Here is a 21,953-nt window from a genome sequence, read left to right on the forward strand (position 1 = left end):
GAAAGCAACCCGCCTCGATTCGCCACGAAGACAACAAGTGATTGTCACCACCAAGCACACCAGCACGGTAGGTTTGGATAATATTTCAAACTTTTCAAACCTTTTCAAGTTTTTTTAGATAGATAGATAGATAGATAGATAGATAGATAGATAGATAGATAGATAGACAGGCAGACAGACAGATAGACAGATAGACAGATAGATAGATAGATAGACAGGCAGACAGACAGACAGACAGACAGATAGATAGATAGATAGATAGATAGATAGATAGATAGATAGATAGATAGATAGATAGATAGATAGATAGATAGATAGATAGATAGATAGATAGATAGATTTTACACCTGGTGCACAAAAAGGAAGAAGTTTAATGAGAAAGTTGTAATGCAGAGACCAAGCCCTCTCACAGAAAGCATAATAGATGCGGTTGGGTATTTTTATGTTTTTGTTTGTTTGTTTTTGTCCACACGAGAGCCATCCTGTACTTGACTGTCGGCAAAGCCCCATTCCCCTAGTGGTTGTGGTAGAAATTTGTGCCGGCAGCTTTCTGCAAGAAAGCCTTTCTATCTGAAAGGCTTCAGGGTGTCAAATGTAGTTTCAAGCATAAATAGCTTCAAACCCCATTTAGTGTTGTTGCATGAAGGGGTTAATCACAGGCCTTTGATTCAGGACACTGAGTGCTCTTAAACCTATGCGAAACATTGTTTTTAACACTCCCTTTTGGGTCACATTTTGGTCAAGACCAAAAAAACTAACTTAGAAAGAGACAAGGAGTCTCTCTTTTCACAAAATGGTCCCTTTAATTAAAGCTACTTTTCACCTTTATATGTCACTCTGAAAATGTGAAAGTCATAGGTTTATAATAATACATCTTTTATACCGCCTGGGGCAGTCAGAGGTTATCACCTGTAGTCAGCTATAGTTCAACAAATTAACTAACTTAAGAGTTCCAGTTTGACTATGTCAGGCAGAAACCACAATATTTTAATAATTTACATTGCTGTCTGCAATTGTGCCGATTAATGCTAAAAGCCCTACGGCCGACAGGTGCCCCAGAAAAGTCAGCATATTTACTTTTCATTTAGAAGATGTGTAGGGATATAGAAAATACATACAGAAATATATAGAAAGGGTATTGAAAAAAGTACAATATCATTTCAATCAAAAGACAGTAAAGATGACTGTTGATATTTATCTGTAGGCTCTTATGTGTGGATTGTAAATATGCATGAGGCACTGGATCATTGCTCCAAACTGTTGATGTATGAACATTTGCATCTAACCTGAGGTGAATATCTGAAGGGGAGATTTCTGTCGTAATAAAGGGCAACGACAACAAAGCCTACACCCAGACTTTACCTTGCCGATAACATCATTGCGGCTGAGTCTGTCCTTGTCCATGACAGTGATGATGATGGTGGTCTCCCTCAACACATGAGCGGGAACGTCGAAGGGGAAGGACTCGTTGAAGACGGGATTGAGACAGCGCTTCATTGTCACTGTCTTTTTCTTCTCTACACGCCTGTCCTTGTGCATCAGCCACACCTTCACGTATGGATCTGAAATGTGGACGAAATGGGCAGCAGGTTACTGTACATATGAGCAATGATCAAATGCCCATGAAAGGTGATTTTTATGATTTTTTTTTAAGGGGTTGAGGGTGGGGTGCACTTTTGGCAATTACCCTCTTAATAGCTAAAGTATGTGAAGACGGCAGGGAAACAGATATAGAGTTTGAGCTCAAGGTCAACCTATTCCCTAAGGAAACAAACAAATGATGGAAATACAGACTGGGAAGTGTAGTTCATGTTCAGACAACTACTGTGTGAAAGCTAAGAAAGAAAAAAAAGAAAGCAACCGCACTCAGGTTTTTGTGCAAAAAAATATATTTATTTTCTATTATTGTTCTTCTGTCACTCACTTTTGAATTGCTCTCAATTGATGAATGAATGAATAAAAAAAACTACTAAAGAACAGTGCTCCGAGAATTATACCATGACATCGCTCCAAAGCACTTACTGTGTGTCTAATCAAACATCTCCAATGCTGCTCTATAGTCCCCAGAGCCCCCAGTGGGCATAATAGCACTATGCCAGTCATGTGTTCACATACAATTTCTGAGGGAAATGCTATTATTGATTTTGTTTTATTACTAATGATTCTACTAAAGGAGCAAAATGTGTGATTTTGGGGCTAAAGCGAAGGTGTTATTTGTCATGAAAAAAAAAAAAAAAGAAAGGACAAATCAAACGTCCAGAAATATGGCACATTTTTGAAGAGGAAAGGTAACATCTGACAAAGACATGTTTGTTTGTTCAGATTGCGTTGATGTGATCTTGTTATTCTATTCTACTTCACTGTCCAATTAGAGGGCTCTTAGGTAACACAGTGGTGCCTTAAGATGCGAGTGACCTGACTTTTCGACATACGATCCGACGTTCAGCCGTTTTTCTTGCTTTGAATTGTGAGCAAAAATAGAGATACAAGCGTAGCAGGGAAGTCATCTCACATCACAACAAGCAGCTATTTTGTCTTCCATGCCATGGCTAACAAATAGCATTGGTGTTGCAGTGTTATAACCCTTTAAGCAACGGATATTTGAACACTAACAGTGAAGCAACACATGTAGATGGATAATATAACAAAACCCACAGGCATATATTCTTTACCCTCTCTGAAGAACAAATAATATTATTATGACTGAGTGAGAAGCTGTGACCATCTCCATGAATATCCATATGTAGTATCCTGCCCCCAGGTTGCCAGGTCGCACACAGCAGAAGGAGTAACACAATGTCCATTTAATTGAAGCAGAAACTGTGGCAAAAACTCTCAAATTCTTAACATTTTATTCAATTATGGCACTGCGGCATCTTTGTCTGAAGTACAATATTATACAGTCCTATTTTTCTTATTCAAAAATGCATTACAAAACGCTTTGTTGGTTTTTTTTTGGGGGGGGGAGGGGGGGCTGGAACAGAATAACGGTATTTCAATTCACTTCAATGGGGAAAGATGATTTTAGATAAGAGTGTTTTGAGTAACGAGCATGGTCAAGGAACAAATTAAACTTGTACCTCAAGACACCACTGTAATATGGTTCTGATTCAAAACGCAAATCCAATAAAATTGCTAATGTCATCAAACGTCTGGGCAAACATTGGCTTCCGGGCATTGCTATTATTTGCTTTGTCATTTTGAATTTCTCACACACAATTTTTACGAGAATTGTGAATTTTAGTTTGACAAAGATACAGGAACCTTTTTATTTAGGTAAGATGTACAGTATGGTGTAATGTCACCCTGCTATGCAGCTATCTATGGTGTGATCCTGATCAGTAGCCAGGTGATACGCGTCCTCTGAACAGTGGGGCACTGATTATATAAATTTTGAACAGGTGTTTTGCAACGTCACACAATCCAAAGTTGCCAAAAGGCCCCATGACTGCTGAGCAAGGCTTCGAGATAGGAGAGAAAACAACAAACAATAAAGCAAAGTCTACCTGAGGTGCCCCCGATATCCATGGCTTTGAGATTACGGGCTTTGATTATGTTCACAGTGATGGTGTTGGCAGTGGGATTATAGCATAGAGACAGCAGCAAGTCTCCTCGTCTCCCCTGAGGAACACACACACACACACACACACACACATGCGACATGAATCATCTATTAGTTAATATGTGATTTCCTAAGGGAATACCAAATTCCATATAGCTCACAATGATGTAATCTATAATAACTCCTCTAATTCATTGTCCATAACACAAAGAACAAACCAGTTGGTTAAGATAAAATTGACTCAGCTGAAGGTGGAATGCATTGGTATGTTCAGTGAAAAACTGCAATTAAAACATTGGAATGGAATCATCATCATGCACCCCAGTGGCTGTCTCTCCCTCTCTTACACTGCCATCACTGCAGGGCTTGAGCTCCTTCCAGAAGGTCTTTATCTGACCCAATTCCACCTTGTTCAGGGGGATTGAGACCTCTCCAATGGGGTCATTCCTGCTGAAGCGGTCGTAGTCCAGCACCTGAAGGTAAAGTGTGCGCTCTCTCACCTTCTCATAGGGGAAACCTAAAACAGAGGCAAAAGGAGATAAGACGTTCATTTTTTCAAAATTGTTGGAAGAGCGTGAACTCTCAAATCACTAGAGGGGCTCATTATAATGTAGCCATTCAGACACTTTCAAGTGACAATAATGCTCATGACTCGACAAATTCAGCAACACGTTAGTGAAATCTCAAAAATAATCCTGAATTAGAATTGACAGTGACAACAAGCACAAATAATGAGGATCAGAGCAATCTGATAGATACAAATAATTTAAGAAAAATAGTTAACGGAAAATAGTGGGAAAGTCTTCAGCAATGCTAAGAGACAACATATCTTTGAAAGTCAGCGTCCCAACATATTGGCATCCCAATGTACTGTAGCTGTTCATATCTGAGCAATGACTATTTGACGTAACGGGCATGTAGGGCAGTGCCCCACCAGATCCAGCAGGTGGTGCTAAGGTGAAAAAAAGTCAATGCATTTCCATCCATCCATCCATCCATTTTCTGAGCCGCTTCTCCTCACTAGGGTCGCGGGCGTGCTGGAGCCTATCCCAGCTATCATCGGGCAGGAGGCGGGGTACACCCTGAACTGGTTGCCAGCCAATCGCAGGGCACATACAAACAAACAACATTCGCACCTACGGGCAATTTAGAGTCCCCAATTAATGCATGTTTTTGGGATTGAACCCCGCTCCTCAGAACTGTGAGGTTGACGCTCTAACCAGTCGTCCACCGTGCCGCCCAATGCGTTTCCTTCAGAGTAAATTGTTCATAAAAACATTGGCCTCATAATCTGTACATTTGTGACTTCCCTGTGCTCCTGTCCTTTCTCTGTTGTGTGAGACAGCAAGCCCATTGCACCAAATTGCCACCGATACAGCAGAATGAACATGACTGATAATTCTGTAACTACTGAATCACAAAGCCTGTTTACTGGATGTAAAAAAGACCATCAGACATAAAAAGGGAGAACTGCAGTTTTAGTGGTATGAAACCCAGCAACTGTCCCATATAATGTCTTTGCAGTTATTTGTAAACTCAGGTCGTACAATTTTTAGCAAACATTTGTTAATCATTCAAAGATTTTGTCACGCTAACAGTGACTTACAGTAATTGTAATAAGTCAATTCTTACAAATGTGAAGGAAAATGATACACACCCTCAAACAGGAAGGTTTCATTCCAGTGGGGGTTGAGGTTCTTCCTCTTGACCTTGGTCTCCAGCTTGTGCTTCTTATCAGGCAGCAGGTAGATTTTGACAAAGGGATCTGAAGTACCAGAGAAGTCCTTGGCTGGCAGCTCCTGGCCCCTGAGAACTTTGACAGTAAGGGTTGTGTTCTGGAAGCTGTAGCCTATACTGAACTGGATCCGACCCAGCTTCTCACTGATAGGCCCCTCGCCGTCATCATCCTCTGAACCTGGAGACAACTGTAAAAAATAAAACGAACACATGCAACAATGACAGAAAAGTTGAGGTACAGAGCAAACACTATGACATCATTGTGCTTTATCCACATAATCTGTACTGGAGGCGCATTTAGTTGCAGGGCTTATCAGAATCAGAATCATCTTTATTTGCCACGTATGTCAAAAGAATTTGTTTCCGGTAGTTGGAGCCGCTCTAGTACGACAATAGACAGAAAATACTTTTGAGACATAAAAACACAGAATGGAGAGTCACTGAGTCATGAAAGGTTACCAGTAATGTGGTAATGCCGATAAATTTTTTATTTAATTTTTTGACAATTGTGAAAACAATGCAGAGGCCTCTGGCAATTTAGAGCAGTTTGAAATGACTAATAGAGCAATAGTCTGGAGCAGTGTCAATTGTGCAAATGGTGCAGATACTTGTCAAGCACATGAGTGGCCAGTATTGGTCAACAAAGGATATGCAAAATGCAGTGGCGAGACTACTACAGTGACTGCACGAATAATGTATAATTGGCCCGAGATGAGAGAGAGACAGAGATGAACAGAAAAGGTCTGGTCCCTCCTCATTCAGTCCATCGTGGAAATAGTAGACATGCCCTTTACTTGTATTTCGCATTATTGATTTATCATACTGATGGAGCGTTAGTTTTTCAAAATGAACCTCCTGCTGGGCTGTAGAACAGGTTTTGTAACAACATCTAACTAAAAAAAACTATAATCTTCAATCAACTTGTCCAGCATCCAATATTTCACATTTAAACACAACTTTCCATTCCAATGCCCTGAAGGGTTTATGATGGTAAATATCTTACTGGGAAACCCCTTATGAGTTTGTTATCTTCTCTAATTATAATGTGAGAAGTGTCAGGAAAGTTCCATGGCCGGTGTCACAAACTATATATTTCAAATCCAAACTACAAACAACATGTTTATATATATTTTTTTTATTTTGTTGTTAAAATGACTCGAAAGGACTCGAACTTCAAGGTGTAGGAATTGAGACTTGACTCGGGACTTGCCTGCTTCGACCTGGAACTTGAGGGCGAAGACTTGAGACTTACTTGTGACTTGCAGAGCAATGACTGGGTCCCCCCCACTGCTGCCATGCCTTCCTGCACTACGGGAAGGATGTACAGTATGTATATGTATGAATGTCTTTTGTGACACCAGTCCTAGAACCTTTCTGACACACCTCATATGCTGTTGGAATACATTACAAAAAATGTGTGCAACCTCTGTGAAGCAATCAGGGATAAACAGTAATAACAATGGGAAGAAATTTTTAACAAGCAAGTTCAGGAAGAAATAATGTGAAGTATGAAGGGTACAAAAGCAGTACTTTTGAGGGTAACTCCCAAGCACCAAGCCACTGTCCCCCTAAATCTATAAATATATACAATGATATACTATAGAGGTGTATTTGTATAAACAGTGTGTTGCATGTGTGCTGGGAGAGTTGGTCTTACCATCACCATGTCTCCAGTGAGGGAGTTTGCCAGGTCGGTTACGGAGGAGTGGCCGTCGGCATCAGGGGGTTGGCCTTTGGGACTGTTGGCTGGCTTGTTGCCCCTGGAAGCACAACCACACGTTGACAAAAAGGACTACACAAACCTGTCTCCAGAAAGAGAGAATGTCTGAGTCCAACCTCCACCTGTTTGGCACATGAAAACTACCTATCAGAAACATCCAATTGAGCCCGAATGTGTTTTTGGAAAGATGTCACTTCGAAGGTGATTGTGCTTTCTCTAGCTTTCTTTGAGCACAGCCAAATCAGATCTGCCAAAAAATCCACAGATTAACACCGGGTGCTAGAACTGAGGACATTTGATGTGTGGAGTTGCATTTGATGGAACTTGAAATCTGAAATGACTGTACATATGTTCGGTGTGGCAAACATTCATAGCTCCAACAATAAAGTTACCTCCAGCAAGTCAACAAATGCTACATTGAAAAATGAGCCACTAAATTTATATTCATTGAACCAGTTCATTAGCCAACCATTAGTTCCCTGGGAGGACATAGACAAGACACCAACATATACATGACACATATAAACAACAGACATTACTACAAACACACAAGACAAACACGTACACCAAAAAGTGGCCGTTATGTGAAGTGTATGTTTAAATCTACCAGGAATCTGCATGATCAAAAAAACAAAAACATTAATTTAAAAAAAAAAAATGAACCAAAAAAAATAAAACAGAGATCTCACCGAGCTGCTACTTAAATATGAATAAATTTCAACACCTGTCCCTTCAAATAAGGATTGTAGGAAAACATTTAGGCAGAATAAACTCTGTGGCACAAACACTTCTGAGTTCATAGATCATGAAAAAAACGTGTACAGAATGAAAACAATAAAAAAAAGGCAATACAATTAAGATATGAAATTAAAGAAAGCATGTAATAGAATAGAATCCAAACATCCAAATGTCTTGACCAATAATACAATATGACACTTTGGAAGACAGCACTCCATACATGGACAGGTTTAACACCAAAGGACGGTTAGGTAACAAATGAACAATAGAGAAGAACCACAGAGAAAAGCGAGAAAGAGAACTCAAAAAAGAGGATGCAGAAGTTTGAAGACACAAACTCGACAGAAATCATAAAGACTGTAGATAAGATAGAAGGCCCGACAAGGAATGTAAGACAAAAGCAAGCAGAGAATCATTTGTCTGGATAAGAAGAGATAGCAAGTATTAATAGCATGAACAGTGATGTCACAAAAAAACAAAAAACAAAAACACAGAGTGAGATTGTTACAAACACCACATTAGATAGAAAAAGAGAGAGCTGCAAGAAAAGATAGGGAATGAAGGAAGGAAAGCCTGGAAACACAAGAGAGGCTTAGTTTGGTCAGTCTGATACGTATCAAAGAATAAGATACAAAATAAAAAGCTCTGCACACAGTCTATCTAACAGTAAACAAAGGGACACACATGCTGAAGGGAGAGAAGAAAAGAAAAGGACAATAAATACAATTGATCACCAGCAAAAAAAGAAAATATGATAGTAATAATCATGGGGTAAATATGAAAGGGATATAAGCTGTAGGATAGCAAAAAAATATACCAAAGGAGACATACTTTGATTTAAAAAAAAAAAAAACGGGAAATGCACATTTAGAGTGTTACAAAAGAGGGTGCTGCTTAAAATGAAACTTTACGCTCGCCTAATTTCCCAACCATTTAGCAACACTCTAAAAGTGAGGACTGGGATCACAAGGGCCAAAGCACAAAGTGGCATTGGCTACATGTGCATATATGACATATGCAAGTAGGTGTCACTCTGAGAGTGAGGGCAATGCCTTGGACAGGCAGGAAACAAATAGCCCATCAACAAGTCTGTCTGTCTGGCCAGCATCTGTCAAGTTGTTTTTAAGTTAAAAATCTTTTATGGCTTGTTCGATTTTAGATGAACACCAAATTTGGAGATGTTAAATGTGTTCATGTGTACATTGTTTTTGCAGACACAAGGACAGAACTGGGGGAAATATACTGACAAAAAGACAGACAGAAAATGCAAGCAAACAGGACAAGCACACAATCACTTCAACCAGCAAAGGAATTAGAGCAAGAAAGGGGGGGGGGGAGGGATGTTAATCAATTTGTGTTAGTTGTTTAAGTTGCCAAGAAAGGTCATTCCTTTTTCAGAGGCCTTATTTTCTTTTTTTAAAAACTGCAGGCAACAGGTTAAAGGCAAGAGAAAAGGCATCTCAAGCTCTAAACCACGATCTGAGACTTAGTTCAAAGGAGCTCTGAAGCAGAAGGTGATGTTTAGGATTTAGAGTAAAGCAAGGCACCTCCCTCCCCCTCCACCTCCTCCGTATCGATGGGGGAGTGAACATCCTCAATTATTCATTCTCCTTCATGCTTCAGTCAGGGGTTCATTGCATTCTCAGGTCGGAGCTCCTTTAACCAGGCCAATGGCTTTTCTACCACTGCTCTAGAGCACCTCAGGTGGTCTTCTGCTCCAATTCTGCCTCCTGGTTCTTTTAACGAAGTGGCTGGTACAGCACATTAGTAGCAGGAAATACTTCTGTCCCTCCAGGTTTTATAGTGTATCAAGAATTCAAATAAGGATTGGTTTTAGGTTTATCTAATCTCCCCAAAAATCTATGAATCGATACGCCAATGGCATTTAGGTCTGACCCAATGGGACTTGATGGATGGAGATCTTCTTGATGCGTTAAAGTCTGAAGTTTCCTACAGTAGCCAGTAGAAGGCAGAGTCGACTCGGGTTCAGATGAGATTCTCCTGCAGCTCAGAAAGTGGGCTGTTGGCATAGCAACGGCTTTTAGAAACATAGATCGTACATACTGGGATTTAGGGTGTGTGTGAGTCAGTTGGGAGTGGGCACAGGGCAGGTGTATTAAGAGGGGTGCAGCAAACAGGCAAACACAATGAGAACAAAGACTTTAGGATATATGACAGGTACGGGTGAGAGCCTCGCGGACACACACTTTCACACAATCACAAATGTGGATGCAGGCGCGGCCACTGTGGGTTTCACCGTCCTGTGATACTATCCTGTTTTGTTACCTGACCGAGGGCCAGCAGCTCGAAGAGGGGTTGGGGGGTAGGGGGAATGACACTCCACTTCAAGGCTGGAGAGAGACGCGAGAAAGAAAGCCCAACCCAGCCCCTCTTTTTCCCTCCCCAACCCCTGCAAACAAGACACACTCAAACACGTCTGAGACCATGTGACGATGTAGTTCAATCTTAGAGCTGCCCCAACCCATCGACACATGAGGGACCATGGTGAACACTCCTCAAGATCACACAGTCACACCTAAAGCTATGCTCACGTAATTCATCATCCATATGAACGTTCAGCCAGTCATCCCTACTGCTTGACCACCACTCCAGATCAAAACTCGATGCGTTCACTGTCAACTAATTGCTGCCTGCGTGCCAAGGCTGGAAACGTGACTTAAATAGCAACATTTGCTGAAACCCCTTTTCTAGAAGAGGCCACTTGGGAGCCACTAACTGTTGCCTTCTGTGTGTCTGCCTCATTCACAGCGAATGAGGTCCTTGCACAATTTTTAAAATCACAGTTTGTCGATATGATCAGATTGTCCAAAAGTAATTCTCCAGCCAATCAATGACAATGCAGTGCACCAGTTACAGAGGCGTACCAAGTTCCCTCATGGAACATACGTACAGTGGTGCCTTGAGATACGATTGACCCGACTTGATGTTTTTCACGATACAAGCCGTCTTTCGGACGATGTTTTGCTTTGACTTACGATTTGCAAACTTGAGGTACGAGCACTGTATGGTGGCAGTAAACTCAAATCAACTCACTTTACAATAAGCAGCATTTCAGCAAATAGTGAACAGTTCTTCAAAAATAAGAAGGTTCAAGCTGTTTAATGCAACTCCCAGTCAAATTTACTGTCAAACTAAACCCTTTAAACAACGGATATTTGAACACTAACAGTGGAACAACGCATGTAGATAGACAATATCACGATATAGTACTCACAGACATATATTCTTTAACCTCAGCGAAAAAAAGACTCATATCATTGCAGCTCATTTCGTCAGTAAGAATAGTGACTATGTGAATGTGAATACAGACAAATCAAGTAAATCCACTTTATTCTTTGTCTACATGAAGAAGAGCCACTCTCTTCTTCGTTTGTCTGTATGACTGTATTATATGCCTCCCCCCCCCCTCCACAGTACCCCATTGGCCCAGTGGTTTTAAAATCAATTTAATTTGTGTCCATTCTATTTAATTATATTATTACTCTGTTTTTACAGATTCCAATATTTAACAGTATATTTTAGCTATTTTCCTTATTAAAAACACATTACAAAAATTGTTGTTTTTGTCGGGTGAGGATAGAACGGCTTAATGGCATTTCCATTCATTTCAATGGGGAAAGGTGTTTTGAGATACACGTGTTTCGGGTTATGAGCGTGGTCACGGAACAAATTGAACTTGTACCTCGAGGCACCACTTGATTAGGAAAGCGACAGGAAGTGTAACTGCCATGCACTCTAGCCACTACTTAACTCAGTAAAAAATTATGCTTGCAATATGCTTTTGGCAGTACGACAAACTAATTTGAAACGGCATTTGAAAATATATTGCATATGTGTATTCAGAGGCTATTTTCAAGCAAAACATTTTCTTTATTGTTTTTAACTTCTATGAAAGTAGGTCACGACTTTGCAACAGTAGAAAAATGCTAATTCTACAGTTTAGGTCCACTGGTGTAGCGGACACACAGTACATCCTCCGATTGCTCAGTTGGAAGGAAGATGCCACATGAATATAAGAAAGTAACCTATCCATTTGTAAGTCTTTTTGACATCTGGCTTGGTTTGGTAATTGGTACGTTGGTGATTCATGGGCCAACTTAACCAGAGTGCCTGAAGAGAAAACTCATTTGTTTGGCCTGAAAAGCCCCACTGACAGGTGGAGCATAGTGCCAGGGCAGCATGGTAAAGTCTAATCAAGTCACATGACATATTTATATTAAGCCGGCATGGTGACCCACTTATTAGCACATCTGCCTCACAGTTCTGAGGACTGGGGTTCAAATCCCAGCCCCGCCTGTGTGGAGTTTGCATGTTATCCCCGTGCCTGTGTGGGTTTTCTCCGGGTACTCCGGTTTCCTCCCACATCCCAAAAACATGCATGGTAGGTTAATTGAAGACTCTAAATTACCCGTAGGTGTGAATGTGTGCGCGAATGGTTGTTTGTTTATCTGTGCCCTGCGATTGGCTGGCGATCAGTTCAGCGTGTACCCCGCCTCTCGCCCGAGGATAGCTGGGATAGCCTCCAGCCCGCCCGCAACCCTAGTGAGTATAAGCGGTACGGCAAATGGATGGATGGACATCCAAACAGTAAGTAAGTGTCGCCATCATCTCATAAAATATATAATACATTATATAGCCCACTTAGCAATAAACAGACACTCACAGAGTGCATGCCATCTTTCAGGCTCGGAAATTTGCATCTATAACTATTAATATCTCCCAGATGTATTCTAAAACAAGCAACGTCTCCACTGGCTTACACAAAATGATGCAACCTCCATGGTTGAATAATTGAAAGACCACAGGCAAGTGGATTGAATGTTAATGCAGGACAAGATTACATCCCGCCTCCTCTGTCCCGAACCTCCATCTTCATTGGGCGGCTGACTCGCTGCTAACATGGAGATCTAGATTCAAAGCTCGTGGGATATGTGGCTTCTCTTTATAGCTACACTGGAGGAGTGTATACTGTATCACTGAATCGCAAAAAAATTGCACGAGTAATGACCAATGGGGCATTAACAAGCCACTCTAACATTCTAATTAAGCTTTCGAATATCAACAGCCTATAGATGGCTGTGACATAAATATCTCAGCATGCTTGGCCCCAATCTGAGCAATAGACCATTTTCCAATCTTACTGAACTCATCTGTTATTTTGTCCTGCAATCATACCTACACCCCTTGCGTTTCTCTAGCACGTTTTGAGCACATCTAGAAATTGTTTGTCAGCCCGAGCTCCACCTCATAAACCCATGGTCATGCGGAACGCTTTTATCGCATTTTTATCGTGTGATCGCACATACACAAGGTCAGTGACAGCGCCTAATGAATATCGCGGCCTATATCAGCTTCTCATGGCCGGTGGGGGATGATGCTGTGTTTGTTTGGCTGGCTTTCAAGCACAGCAAAGGAACAATTAAGCATTACCATATTACTGAAGGGCAAGTAGAAGGCCCATTATGCTGATATTTGACACTTTGATACCTTACATACATGCACTCTTAATTATTAAGCAAGGTTCACAGTGTCAGGAGATAAAATATAGACATATTACCAATTAGCAAGTAAAATGTAATCCAGAATATTTAATGTGCAGAAAACAATATTAGTACCGTACTAGACATTGAGGCTGTGCTTCATATGGATGATAGTGAAATGGGTTAGAAAAGTTGCTTAGATATGCAAAGGTTTGGCTCATCATTTTTTATTTTCTAATGTACTGTAGTATTTAAGATCATGTGGAGAAATTGTAACGAATATTTAAATGTGTTTGTCGGACCTGTTTAGCAATTCTTTGTAAACCTTATTATCTGACATACTGTACCGTTTACTCCACTTTGTATTGTCGACATGCTGAAAAAATACACCGTCATGAGTTTTCACTGTTATACATTAAGACATTTTCCAATGGAGTTACACAAATACTCCACTTTGACTTGATGTTTGACTTATGCCAGTAAAATATTGGTCATACTGACAGTTAGGTTCACTAAATTTCTCTATATGGACAAAAGTATAGGGGCATTTACAGGAAATGAACATGGAGGAAAATATGGCATTGGAAGCCCATTGCTTCTCAGATGACTTTCTGCAAGAATCTGTCTTTGAATTGTAGACCATTCATTTAGAATTTATGATGCTATATGTCTCAATACTTGCATCCATCTTGTGTATATGGACATGAAATGGGCACATGAAGGGGCATGTTTGATGTAAATAAACAGGTTTTTATGAGATGGAGAAAGCGAGATAAAAGTGGGTGCTGCTTTGTCTGCAGCTCGAGGCAGCTTCCAGACGAGAATAAGCAGTATGCCAAAAGCTTGATCGATTCGATCATTGTCGGACATCTGTGAAGTCAGCACTAACACTACAGGGAATCATAGATTCCCAGAAAGTGTTCACTGAGCATCGCTAACACACTGTAGATTTCATTTGAACCTCTGTATTTAGCATCTCATTAAAATGTGGCTAAATCACGTTTTCCCTAACACTTCAGCTTGTACAATTAATTGTCAACAAAACAATAGGGAGCTTGGTGGAATTAGTAAGCAGCAGAGGTGAGGGACAGGAGATCAGCAAAAGGTTACAACATTCAATCTTTCAATACTCCTTTACCTTTTTTATTCTATTTTCAAGAAATTGCAGGTTAATCTACACCCACTCAATCACAGCTAATCAAGATGAGCAATTGAGCCTCTGCTGGAGCACAGAGCAGCCTTGAAGCGCCTGCCTCTTGTTGGTCCTATTAGTGGATTTCACAAGCCATTAAAGAAGGTTTCCAGGTGAGCACAATAGCTGGAGAAGCCAGACGTAATATGCAGGAAATGGCAGAAAAGGGTAATTCTCTGTGGCTGAATTTCATACCAAGCCTGCGCAACAGAGAGTTTTGTTGTTCATAAAAAAGGTATTCCTACACAAAGAACACTTTCATACTTGCAGTGTTAAATTAACCCCAAGCAAAAACATGTCATGGGCAAGTTTTGAAAGTACAGTGGTGCCTTGACATATGAGTATAATTTGTTCTGTGACCACACTCATAGCTCAAATCCCTTGTGTCTCAAATCATCTTTCCGCATCAAAATGAAAGGAAATGCCTTTAATCCGTTACCACCTCACAAAAAAAAAAAAAATTGTAATGTGTGTTACAATGAAATGTACAGCACTCCATAATATTGTACTTCATAAAAACATACAATAATGACATAAATAAATAGAATTAACAGTAACAATTATTATGCAATTTGTGTCACAGTTTGCTTTAATGGCCATTGTGCTGCTGCCCGCCTTGGCCGCCTGGGGGCAGTATAAGACACGGACAGATATAGTGTACATCACAGGTGTCAAACCTTGGGTGGCCAGATGTGGCCTGCTAAAGCGACCCATGTGCATCTACTTCACGTTCCTTCGTGAAATCTGTTCCAAAATTGCAAATCGTCTACACTTTTAACAAGGTTGAGAGATTCTGAGCATCTGCGATTGGCTGGCGACCAGTTCAGGGTGTATCCCGCCCGAAGATAGCTGGGATAGGCTCCAGCACGCCCGCGACCCTAGTGAGGATAAGCGGAACGGAAGATGAATGAATGAATGATTCTGAGCATCTTTTGTTGCCAAAACACTTTTTTAAAATAAATTGAACAATAGTTGAAGAAATGTTTTCTAGACGTTACTTGACTTCATATTTCAAAACTAGTTAACCATCAATTGTTTTGTGTATCCTCTATATGATGAGGCAATTATACATTTAAATGGTTTCACAGTCATAATGGCCCTGTAAGGAAAACCAAAACTACAGTGTGGCTTGTGACAAAAATGAATTTGACATCCCTGCTGTACATGGAGGTCTGTACAGTGTAGACATCTCAGTTCCTCTCTGCTCGTCTTTACCCCTCAGAGAGGATAGAGAATACATGACTGTAAGTATTGTTATGTTGAAAGTCTAAATGTGTTGCTGCACCGTTTGTGTCAAATATCAGTTATTTAAAGGGTTACAGTATACGTATATGACTTTCCAATCATGTGCTAGCATTAGCAGTGAGCTAGCGGACTAAAGGCTAAGCTATGTATTTGTTTTAAATACACAAAATGTAATCCTCCAACTTGTAGTTTTACGTTGAGTTTGACAGTAAACTTCAACTGGGTGTGGCGTTAAACAGCTCAAAGCCTCTTTCTATGTTCACTATTTGCTGAAGTGCTGCTTATCGTTAAGAGAGTTGAGTTCACTGCCATCATACAGTGATCATACTTCAAGTCAAAGCAAAAAAGCATCAGCCGAATAACGGGTTTTATCTCGAAAAACTCATAAGTAAGGTCACTCATATCTCAACGCACCACTGTAGTTAAATGTTCTTATGTGTATGAGAGTGCTTTCCTTTTGCTAAAACAATTTGCAGCCATGTTAGGATGATTTTTTTTCCCCCCAGTAGCAGATGACCATCATGTTGTCCTACATAGCTGCGTAAATGATAAAACAGCTATGTCGTGTAATACAGCTCTAGTTTCATGTCTTGTGCATCTCACGGTGATGAAACACCTGCGAGTGAGATGTAATTGATGTGATGAATAATCAAAATTTATTCACCCTACTATGCCATTTGAAGGTCTGTGTGTCACATCATGTATATCCAAATTGTCTCCAATTTATCACAGAATAAGAAATGAGGTTAAAAAGAGCCTAATAAGCCAGTGGAAGAATGGTACAAATACTGTAAACCTCACCACATTCATGGACAACATGCACAGTGCACTTTGAGTGTTTTGTTTCACAAGAACAAACTACTGTTGAAATTTGTAATGCTTGCAATGTTTCCTTCCTACACCCCTTCCCACAAGGCAAAATTCCTGTACAGAATGCAAAACCAATTATTTTGGTGATAGATGAGTGGAAATCTTTTGGCTTCTGGTGGGTAGGGTGGCAGGCAAGGAAAGGGTTTATTTTTAGCAGCATATTCATGTAAGCGACGAACATGTTGTGGAATAATGAGAAGGCTCTCTGGGCCCTTGGTGGAGCTACAGAGACAGGACTCTGAGCAGCAGAGGGTGATTGAAGGCAGCTAATGAGCATGAGGCAAAAAAAAGACAGGAGAAGGAGGACTAGAATTTTAAAAGCGTGCAAATACAAAGGAAATGTGAAAACTATAGGGGGTGGCAGGAGTGAAATAAACAAAAAAGGTCATGACAATGTGGAGGAGAACGTCATAGTGGTACAGGAGATTATTATCATCCCAGATTTTAAAAAAAGATCACTGGTTTGAGAAAACAATTTTATTTGATTGGCTAAAATGTGTTGAGAAAAGGGGCGGGAGCACCAGTGGGTGCAAATGATCCTCACGTACGACTTCATTATTGCTTTTACAGCTAACATTTTTAAGTGCTTTGCCTCTTTAACTCATGTCAAAATTGCAGACATGTTTTTCCCCATGTGTGGTTGCCCCATCATCTCTTTTTATTCCCATGTATATTTGTGGCGTTATTTCAGCTACTTTCTTTTAACAAAGCATTTAAGTACAGTGACTATCAACTAGATAAAACTAGACTCCTCTACCTTGCTGCCGAAATCCTCTCTAACCTTGCTCTTCGATATCATACCCTTCCCATTCTTTCATTTGCCATCCTTTTCGCTCTGCCTAAAACACACACTCACATACACTCATACATTATCTGGTACCTCTTCTCGAGGGGGGGATCCTGACTGGCTGCTGGGACTGCCTGCTGTGTTTCTTGCAGGTCAGGGATATTGGCAAAGTCGTCTTGCTCGGCCACACCGATGGCCAAAGACAGGACCACCAGCTTCCCTTCACTGGCTCCCCAAAAAACAAAAATCAAATAAGAGAGAGACACAGAGATGGGAAGAGAAAGAAAGGAGAACAGATTCAAATTGTCGAGAAATTGAGCACACAGAAGATGTGGTGCATGTGGAGGGGGAGAGGAGAAGAGAAGAGAAGGGCAGAGAAGTCAATTAAGGTGAGGACAGACAGCAGCACTGTGACAGGACATTTCAGGATCTTATAAGAAGGAACAAGAGCCCATTATAAAGAACATCGTCATTAAAAAGAAACTTAGCAACATTAGAAAAAAGTAACACTTTGTCCAGGGAAGGATATTAACGAACCTGAAAGGAAACCCAAATTAAAAACTAATATGGCACTCAGTAGATTGCAGAGCTCTGCTGAGACTAAACTAGCGATGTGTGTTTGACTAAATTTATTTGATGGGTTACAGGGAACATTAATAGTCAATTAATCAATCGTTACGGAGTAAAATATTATTTTACTAGGATGGTAGAAGCTGCCCCGTCATGTTCTAAACTCCTGTTTCCGTGCCAGTGTTCCACTGAGTAGAATAATGCTGACTGGAGGAGTTGCTGTAGTGGGGATGTAGTGCAACTTCCAAAAATCTGTCATGTTTTTGTCCTTTAGAAAGTCAACTAGTTAAGACTGAGTCAATAGTACCTCTGTGTTCGTTGCACCCAGGTAGTGTACTGCATCTGGCCTCCGTGGCTTCAGGATGCGTTTTATGAATTAGATACAGTCAACAGAACTCTTAAAAGTCAATTAAATGAATTCCTCGGCTGAACAATCTTAATTCAGATCAGCACCAAATTTGACTCTAAAACCGATACCATTACAGACCTCCTACATATACCTCCGGTTTGTCATTTGAATTCAAGCAATATTCACTGAAAACTCGAGGAAAATGTCAAAGAAATGTGCTGTGAAAAAGTCATGTGAAAGTAAATTTTTTTTCCTCAGTTACTATCACAAAACAAGGAATAAAATTGCCTTCTTGGCAGGGAATTAAAGACTTAAAAAGTTTCAGCAAACCCAGGTAGTTCTTGCATCACAGACATGAACTAATTAAGGCTAACGGGGAGTGAATAGTTAATGCTTGTTAACGGATGTGATATTTAACACATTACAAAGAGGCACACATCTCCGCCAAACATGTCCTCCAACAGACATGGCTGATGTCGTCTTTGGTCAGAGTTGGAATTGAATTAAGCCTCATTACAAGGATCTGGACTAATTGTTTCTATTTGAGTGACATAGTGTCTAGAGGTGCTCGCAGTGTGTCACCGCTTTCTGGGTCACTGCTCTCTCGCCCGCCATGCTGCACTCCTCACACTTCACTATTCAGCCACACTTCCTCCCACAAATCCCCAACATCCCTATCCCCTTCGTCTTAACCATCCTGGCTCCCCGCCGCCTGTCACGCATAGCCACGCTTCTATAGCTTAAGCCGCTGATGCCACTACTGTACCGCCGCTTAGAAAATATGGTACTGTCAGGCTGCAGAAATATAACCCCCTTTGCTTCATAATTTTTCCTCTCTTAAATGCAATTCAGAGCTTTAAGATTAAGCCATTTAATAATCTTTAGCTGCACATTTATATCAGTAGTTCCCCACCTTTTCTGTCATCCTAGCAGATGAAGTCACATCCCAGGTCATAATTTGTTAACCAATGATGTCCCAGGTGGCACGGTGGACGACTGGTTAGAGCGGCAGCCTCACAGTTCTGAGGACCCAGGTTCAATCCACGGCCCCGACTTTGTGGAGTTTGCATTTTCTCCCCGTGCCTGCGTGGGTTTTCTCCAGGCACTCCGGTTTCCTCCCACATCCCAAAAACATGCATACATTGGAGACTCTAAATTGCCCGTAGGTGTGACTGTGAGTGCGAATGGTTGTTTGTTTGTATGTGCCCTGCGATTGGCTGGCAACCAGTTAAGGGTGTACCCCGCCTCCTGCCCGATGACAGCTGGGATAGGCTCCAGCACGCCCGCGACCCTAGTGAGGAGAAGCGGCTCGGAAAATGGATGGATGGATGGATGTCCCACATTGTTCATTAAAAACAAAAACAAACAAAAAAAAAAAACATAAAATTACTAACTCACCTCCAACAAACTTCAACAACAACCAAAAAAAGCTAAAGGATTACAAATGGCTGGGTATAGCCTCACAGATATAAATAGTTATATACCGGTAAAGTAACTACTGTAGTTGCATCTTGACAATACCGCTAGTGACTAGCATTAGCATAAACTTTCTGTTGGGGTAAGAGTCAATGTACTGCAAAATGACATTGCAGTATCCCAATTCTGGTATTACTTGCAGAATGATTATGTGGTTTAACAATATCTGCACATAATATTTGAATTGGTTCCTGAAACAAGTCTAGGCTATTGAATGGTTTAATATTGCCTCACAAATACTACTTCTTTATTTTGGTAAAATAATGCGAGCTGCTTGTGTTCACATCGTCTTTCCGTTTAGGGACAATTATAATAGTATCAACTTTTTCCTGTTTTTCCACTCCATCCATCCGACCATTTTCTATATCGGTTGACCCCATTAAAATCGTGCAACAGCTGAAGCCTATTGGGCTGGTTGCTAGACAATCACAGGGCACATATAGTGTATCGGTAGTTTTTAATTAACCTAACTTGCTAGAAGCCAGAGTACCTGGAGAAAACCCAAGCAAGCACAGGAAGAACATGCTAACTCCACACAGGTAGGTAGATTTGAACCTTGAACCTCAGGACTGTGAGGCAGACGTGCTAACCACTCGCACACCATGCCAGCTTTAATAGTTTTCTGTTTAACTGAACTTTCTTTTGTTGAATTAATTAATTTTAAAAGTAGTTTGCTATTTGCTGTGTACCCTTCAATACAACGGTACAGTGATTGTACAGCATAATGATTGAATGGTTATTGGCTTGTTCTTTCCCCATTACTTGCTTATGAGGGCATTTACACTTCCGAATATGGGTGAAGTGAGATAGGTAACAGACTTTAATGACACCAGGACAAATCATGAAGGATAAAAAGCAGTTGTATCTCCCGAGAGATTATTTGGTAAAACAGCTCAAAGACTAGATATCTGTGTCAAAGACATTGTCAATTTCACTCAGGAACGGTTCACCAGTTTGTTAGAGATTGAAATTAACTAGCTTGAACGATGGGTTGTCTATTACTGCGCTGCTCTGTTATATATCATCTAAGGTGTTGGTGTTGCCGAGGAAATACACCAATAATGACCTCTATCGCACATTTGTAATGACGAGTTGACAATAATGGGCAGTTCACTCAATGACCTTGGTGCTTGCATGAGCTACATTGCTAATGCTCAGTTAGCTGAAGGCATTAGTCCAGCTGTGTCACTCTTGTACACTCGCAGATGCTTAAACCTCACGTGAAAAAAAGTCAAGCTAATGTTAAAAAGGCTATCGTAGCACAGAATCAACGCATAAGCTCATAGAAGATATGTTGTACCTTACCAGTGTCCTTCCTCATGCCTTCACCACCCCTCCTCCCCTGTGTGACGCCATCCTCTTATGGCCTGAAGTAACAATATGTTGGAGATCTAATGGTGCTGTGGACATAAAATCAATGCTTAACCCTTGCTCTTATACTGATGTACAGTGACACATGCCCTGTGTTATGCGACCTTGCAGACACAAGTCAGCATGCTAGCAGCCCAACTACCAGCCCAGGTTTACCGTTAGCATGAAAGAGAGCTAAAACGTTAATATTATACCAATACCAATATTAATTTGCACTACTCATAAAATATGGATAGGCCCACTTGTGTGTCTCCTAAGAAGGACATTTAATAGTAATTCCAAGGGACAGCACAAAAATAACATGGTGTAATTGAGTGGGACTGTATGAATATAAAATATAGAGATTGTCACTGACATCTCATGAATATTGTAAACTCATGGCACTGTCCTGTGAAGACAATTGCATGAGACAGGCTGAATTCTATCCAAACAGATGTTGCTGTTTAGCAGAACATGCAGCATAAACATTGAACATTTTATCCATTCATCCATCTATTTTCTACACCACTTATCCCCACAGTTTAGAGTCTTCAATCAACCTACCATGCATGTTTTTGGGATGTGGGAGGAAACCGGAGTACCCGGAGAAAACCCACGCAGGCACAGGGAGAACATGCACACTCAACACAGGCAAGGTCGGATTTGAACCCGGGTCCTCTGAACTGTGAGGCGGATGTGCTAAGTCCCCCAACGTGCCGCCCTGAAGATTTTATCATGGAATAAAATAACAACAGCTGAAACTTGCTTGCCAGTTCCCATGCTTGTGATATTTAAAGTTAGGCTCGAACAGGCTTTTGACATATTGTTCGATAATTAGCAATGTAATGCACTTCAA

General features: G+C 40.8%; 1 protein-coding gene across 11 annotated transcripts in view; it reads right to left on the minus strand.

The window, feature by feature from the left end:
- The window catches only part of syt7a (synaptotagmin VIIa), a 120,782-nt gene that overhangs the window by 14,016 nt on the left and 84,813 nt on the right, over window positions 1–21,953 (minus strand). For 10 of the 11 annotated variants that reach the window (XR_009788697.1, XR_009788698.1, XM_061774605.1 and 7 more), the window contains 6 exons: window positions 17,446–17,577; window positions 6,957–7,059; window positions 5,220–5,487; window positions 3,910–4,079; window positions 3,507–3,621; window positions 1,363–1,562 (listed from right to left, as the gene is read on the minus strand). Coding sequence is in view for 9 of the 11 variants with exons in the window: in XM_061774605.1 (XP_061630589.1) it covers window positions 1,363–1,562; window positions 3,507–3,621; window positions 3,910–4,079; window positions 5,220–5,487; window positions 6,957–7,059; window positions 17,446–17,577 (988 nt within the window). In the remaining 2 variants the exon portion in view is untranslated. Of the gene's footprint in view, window positions 1–1,362; window positions 1,563–3,506; window positions 3,622–3,909; window positions 4,080–5,219; window positions 5,488–6,551; window positions 6,608–6,956; window positions 7,060–17,445; window positions 17,578–21,953 lie in introns of those variants that run through there. The other variant, XM_061774607.1, reaches the window with a different exon arrangement.

Source organism: Phyllopteryx taeniolatus, chromosome 5 (assembly GCF_024500385.1).
Source record: "Phyllopteryx taeniolatus isolate TA_2022b chromosome 5, UOR_Ptae_1.2, whole genome shotgun sequence".
Classification (NCBI taxonomy): Eukaryota; Metazoa; Chordata; class Actinopteri; order Syngnathiformes; family Syngnathidae; genus Phyllopteryx; species Phyllopteryx taeniolatus.